We start from the raw sequence: 5,161 nt of genomic DNA on the forward strand, positions 1-5,161 counted from the left end.
TTGTCGCGCGCGCTGGAGGGGGTGCGGTGGGCCCCTATTCGGAGTAGCAGTAGGTCCCATAGGCCGCCTGCTGGGGTCTGGGGAAGCCGAAGCTGCGCACTCCGGGATCCGGGAGGCCCCCGCAGCGCGGCCGAGGCGTCGTGATGGGGAAGCGCACGCTGCCGTCCGCCAGCCAGCCGCCGTCGCATTGGTCCAGCCCGGAGAACTTCCAGGCGGCATAGAGGTGCCCGACCTTGGCCACCATGGCCCCGCGCCGCCTGCAGGCCGCGTGGGCTTCAGACAGCGTCAGCCGCCCGGGCACGAAGAACACGTGACCTGGGAACCGAAGCAGGTCACCGACCGACCGGGAGCAGGGCCGGCCGGGGCGTGGCGGAATTCAGACTCCCAGGGCGCAGAGTCGGGATGGGGAAGAGGGGCAGGTGTGGATCGGTGGGTCCGAGCTTGGGTAGGAGGAGTGGGAGTATAGAGACTGGGGGTGCGGGTGAGGTTGTAAAAGACAGGCTGGAGGCTGGGTGGGCAGAGTGACGGAGGGGCGAGGCCTGCAAGGGACCACGGAGTTGGCCGGTAATCTCAAGCCTCTGGCCTTCTACCTTCCCCGCCGCATTCTAGAGGCCCGAGTCCCGGCCCCGCCCGCCCCGCCCCCCGCCTCCTTCTCAGGTGGGATCCTCCTCTGTCCGGTGCAGGTCAGACCCCGGCCGCAGAGGATGGCTCGCCCCGGCCCCTTACCTGACAGCGCCGAGGTGAAGCAGAAGGCGTCGTAGCGGTCGCGCTTCCGGTCGCGGGGCCCGTAGCTGCGGATCCCGGGCCGACCTCGGCCACCGCAGGGCGCGCGCGCCGTGAGGACAGGGTAGCGCACGGAGCCCTCGAGCAGCCAGCCCGCGTTGCACCAGTCCAGACCCTCGGTCCACGCTGGCGGGAGATGGCGGGGGACGGAAAGGGGGTCGCGGGATTAAACGCGTCACAGGCAGGAGCCAGACCCGGAGTTCGCCTCCCCTGGGGTTCAGGCGACAGCTCGGAGGGAGCCTGGGCGGTCCCCGGGCTCGGCCACTCACCCTGGTACAGCTGGGCGTAGGTGGCCAGACGGCCGTCCTGCTCCTCGCACGCCTGCTTCGCCTCGTAGTAATTGAACTGGTACCGGCCCCGGCTGGGCTGGTACGGAAACACCACACCTGGGAGTGGGGGGCAGACAGCCTGGAGAGAGCCGGCAGAAGGAGAGGGGCAAGGAAGGGCGGTGCAGCCCAGGGGAAAGGGCTGGGGGCTCCGGGAACAGGGAGGGGGAGAGGCTGCAGAGGAGCCCCGGGAGACCTGAGACCAGACGGCAGAACCGCCGCCAGAGAGGAAAGCGGCAGCAACTGAAGAGCCTCACCCTCCAGGCGCAGGGTCAGCGCCACGCTCTCATCCTCGATGCCGTTGATGAGCTCACAGCGGTACCGGCCCTCGTCTTCCAGGCGCACGCCGGCGATGACCAGGGAGGCGTCCAGCCGATGCCCTCTTCGCATCCTGGCACGTCCCCCCAGGGGCCCGTAGCCCCGGGCGTGCAGTCCGTTGGTGATGAGGATGGGCGTTTCCCGGAGGTCCCCGGGTTCCACTTTGCTCCAGCGCACCTTGTAGCTGGGAGGCGGGGCGCCCAGGACGCAGGGCAGCGTGGTCGTAGCCCCACGACGAGAGTGAATGACCTCGTGGATGGGGGGCAGGAGGTAGTGGGGGCCAGGGTGGGGTGCTGAGCAGAGGGGGCCACAGTGGCAGGAACCCCCTGACCCCCACTGCCCCAAGTGCCTGTCCAAAGCCAGCGTTCCCCAGACTCCCCCAAACCTCTCTCCATTGCTCACTCAGAAATGACTCTCAGTCCCTGAGGACCTCCAACAACCATTCCCACTTTCCCCACCACTGTTCTCCAGATTCTGGGCCGAATTAAGGTCTTACCTTGGTCCCCCAGGGTTCTGTGGAAGGTGGCGAAGGCCCAAGGGAGAAGGAAGTGGCAGAGAGAGGGGAGACTGATCCTGCCTTGCATGGTGGGAGTCAGCCCAGCACGGTCTGTGGGGCACAAGGTTGGGCACTTCTTAGCACTAAGGGAATGGGGTGGGGAGATGATGAACTCCCGTCGGGATTCCTCAGAGGGGACTGTTCATCTGGAAGCCAGGGCGGCAGATAAAGGGGCTGAAATTGTTAGCAAAGAAAGGCGATGGGGGAGGGCAGTAACAAACTCCTCTCACCCATCCCCACCCTGCCAGACCTCCTGGGCCCATCCTTTTTCCTCTCTTGTCCCTTCAGTCAGCAGGTCAGGACTGAGTCTCCTCTACCTGTCCATTTTCAGCACAAGTGCTACTTCCCAAGTCCTCCCTTCTGGATTGCCATCTCTGGTCTCTTATCTTCACCCAACACCCATTCTCCATCTGAAGCCAGAGTAAATATGATCTAGTCACTCTCCTGCTTAAAGCAGTGACTCCTCGTTGCCATGAGGATCAAATCCAGCATCCTAACCCAACTTCTAAGGCTCTCTGTGATCCAGCCTCTTAGGTCATCTCCAGCATTGCCCCCCACCCCACTCCTCACCACCTGTGCCCTTGGCACTATGCTGCAGACATGTTCTGGCTCCAACACAGTCCGAGTTCACCCTCACCTTCTTACAGGCAATCAGTTTGGGCGTCACCTCCTCTGGGAAACCTTTCCTCTCGCCCCCTCTTCATCACACTGCAGTGCACTGTGATCTACCACTCTGGTTTTCCTACTGCTCTGGACTCGGAACTTTTTTCCTTAGAAGTATTTCTATTAGCAGCTAAATTAGCAGTGTGAATTTGAAAGTTAAATACATATGCATATGTAGACTACATCAGTGAGCTTTCCAATAATTATAAAGTTATAAAATATAAAAGTATAAGGCTACTAAAAATTATTTCGAACACAGCCGTCTATTTCAGTAGTTGATTTCCCCCCTTCTTTATCTTATCTATTCTTTACCACCTTGGCCATTTTTTAAAATAATTGGGCTAAAGACCCTTTAACCTAGTTTTATCCCTTTTTAAGATCTACTTCCTAATCACATTTTGAACAAGTTGCTTAACCTCTCTCTGCTTCAATATCCTCATCAGTAAAATCGGGGGTGGGGGGGATAGTAGCACATCTACCTCACTGAGGAGTTGTGGAGTTGGACGAAGTAACATACATAAAATGCTTAAACAGGTCCTGATATCTATGGATAATAAGTGCTATGTATATGCTAGTTGTTATCTGCAGCTCCCGGCATAGATTCTGGCACACAGTGGGTGCTAAATAAGTATGTGTGTTAATGAATGAGCTCACATGAAGGACTTTTGGGAAGAAGAGCAGGGACATGGCAAGAGGAAGGAAACTTTGAGGAGGACTCGGAAGGCTAAGGAGCCAAGCTCCATCTTCCTGATGGAACTTCTGACCTTCCAGATGAAGGTCAGAGCCGAGTATGCAGCAGGAGACAGAGGTTAGGTGCAGAAAGGACTTCCCAATGGTTAAGAAGAAAAGCATCTGCAACAGAGAAGTCAGTGAGAGAACATGTCTCCTCTACAGGACAACCTGGTAAGCACCTGGTCGAGATAGTGGGAACTGGTAAGAGATAGTGGGAACTGAGATCAGTGGAGGGATCCATAGTAACCACAGCCAGCACCAACACATTAAAGTTAAATGTGCCTGAAACTGCTCTAAGCACTTTTCAAGTACACTTTTATATTTACTCCCCTTAGCAATCCTATGAGTTAGGAATGATTATGAATCCCAATTATACATGCTCAAAGTTGCTCCCATGTCAGGATTCTTGAATGAGGTCACACAGCTGTTAAGGGGAGGGGTTTGCTGGGACTTGAATTCAGGCTTGACATGAGGTTCAAGCTCTTAGTCATTGGCCTGTGTTTCTGTATCTCAAAGCAGGCGCACACATTCCTTCTTCATGTCCCTTACAGAGAATGAGAGCGTGGCCAACAGCGCCAGTGCCTACTCCCTGTTTTGTTTTCACTGATAAAGCTTTCTTTAAGAGAAATAGTCAAAACTTTTATGGGATACTTTTAGATATAATATAAAATCATTTCTCTGATAATTATTTTATGGACATTCTGTTCAATAATATGCTGTGAGATACTTTGACACTGACCTGTTAGAAGTAGGCCTCTTCACAGAGATGGTGGGTGCAGTGATTGGCAGCTTTTTGTCCTGCTGAAGAAAGAGTTTCCAGGTGAAGGAGTTGCCTGGGCCCCGGGAGGTCCAAACACTTAAGAGCCTCCAGACTTGGGCCCCTAATCAGTGTGGTCTCTTCTTTTGAACCTTTGAGGAAATGCTTCTGCCCTGAGTTCAAAGAAGCCAAGGTACCAGAAACTCCCCCACTCATCATTCCACTAAGCCACGTTTAGTGACTCGGGTCCAGCTTTGTGACTGGGCACTGCGTCTGTGGAACTCACTGCCCTGGGCCCGGGGGAAGACACAGCATGATAAGAGAACCCATGAAGAGGGATGGAGTGAAGGAGGCAACCCAGGAATAGTTGCCTGAAATATTGCAGACAGTGGGGTGCCTCGTTTCTTCTAGATGCTCTTGAACCAGAGAAGGGATAGATTAATTGGTGGGTATAAGGATGTTGGACTGCTGGGCAGGGGGATGAATTACAGATGAGGCTCAGAGATCTATGTGTCAAGTTACAGCTGCCTCTGCTTTTCTATATGCGCCTCCTCTAAGCTGCACCCCTCTCCCTCCCCCAACAGAGTCCTCACCTCTGCCCTCCGGTGCCTGGGTGCGCATTGCCTATGGGAAGAGGCTGTCAAGGTGGGAACCAGACTTCCAGGACCTCCACTTGCTTCAAGAAACCTGACCCCTTCTGTCCAGCCCCCTCTGTCTGTCATCTGTCTGTCCTTTCCTTCTCTGTCCCCTCCCCATCGGAAGCACAATTTCCCATTGTCTCCTTCTTTCCCCCTATTGTTGGATAACAGGGGCCCTTTCTTTATCCTCTGGGTAATGGCAACGAAATGTCAACAGCTGGGGATGTGGGATGCAGGACCGGCTGGCACACACCACCGGAAAAAGGGCCTGGGTAGGGGCGGGTTCAAAACAGGAAATGACATCCCCAAGGAGAAGAAAATGGGGAGAGGGAGAGAGAAAGTTGGTGAGAAGGTTGAAATGGGATCTGCCTTAATAGTCCAGCTGCAA

At 55.5% G+C, this 5,161-nt stretch overlaps 1 protein-coding gene across 1 annotated transcript; it reads right to left on the reverse strand.

The window, feature by feature from the left end:
* Window positions 1–34: 34 nt before the first annotated feature.
* Window positions 35–2,011, reverse strand: HAPLN2 (hyaluronan and proteoglycan link protein 2). Its single transcript, XM_065926135.1, has 5 exons — window positions 1,924–2,011; window positions 1,367–1,720; window positions 1,053–1,169; window positions 727–909; window positions 35–315 (listed from the first exon to the last, which is right to left on the reverse strand). The coding sequence occupies exons 1-5, from the start codon at window positions 2,009–2,011 to the stop codon at window positions 35–37; spliced, it is 1,023 nt and encodes a 340-aa protein (XP_065782207.1).
* Window positions 2,012–5,161: the final 3,150 nt, after the last annotated feature.

Source organism: Muntiacus reevesi, chromosome 1 (genome assembly GCF_963930625.1).
Source record: "Muntiacus reevesi chromosome 1, mMunRee1.1, whole genome shotgun sequence".
In the NCBI taxonomy this organism is placed as follows: Eukaryota; Metazoa; Chordata; class Mammalia; order Artiodactyla; family Cervidae; genus Muntiacus; species Muntiacus reevesi.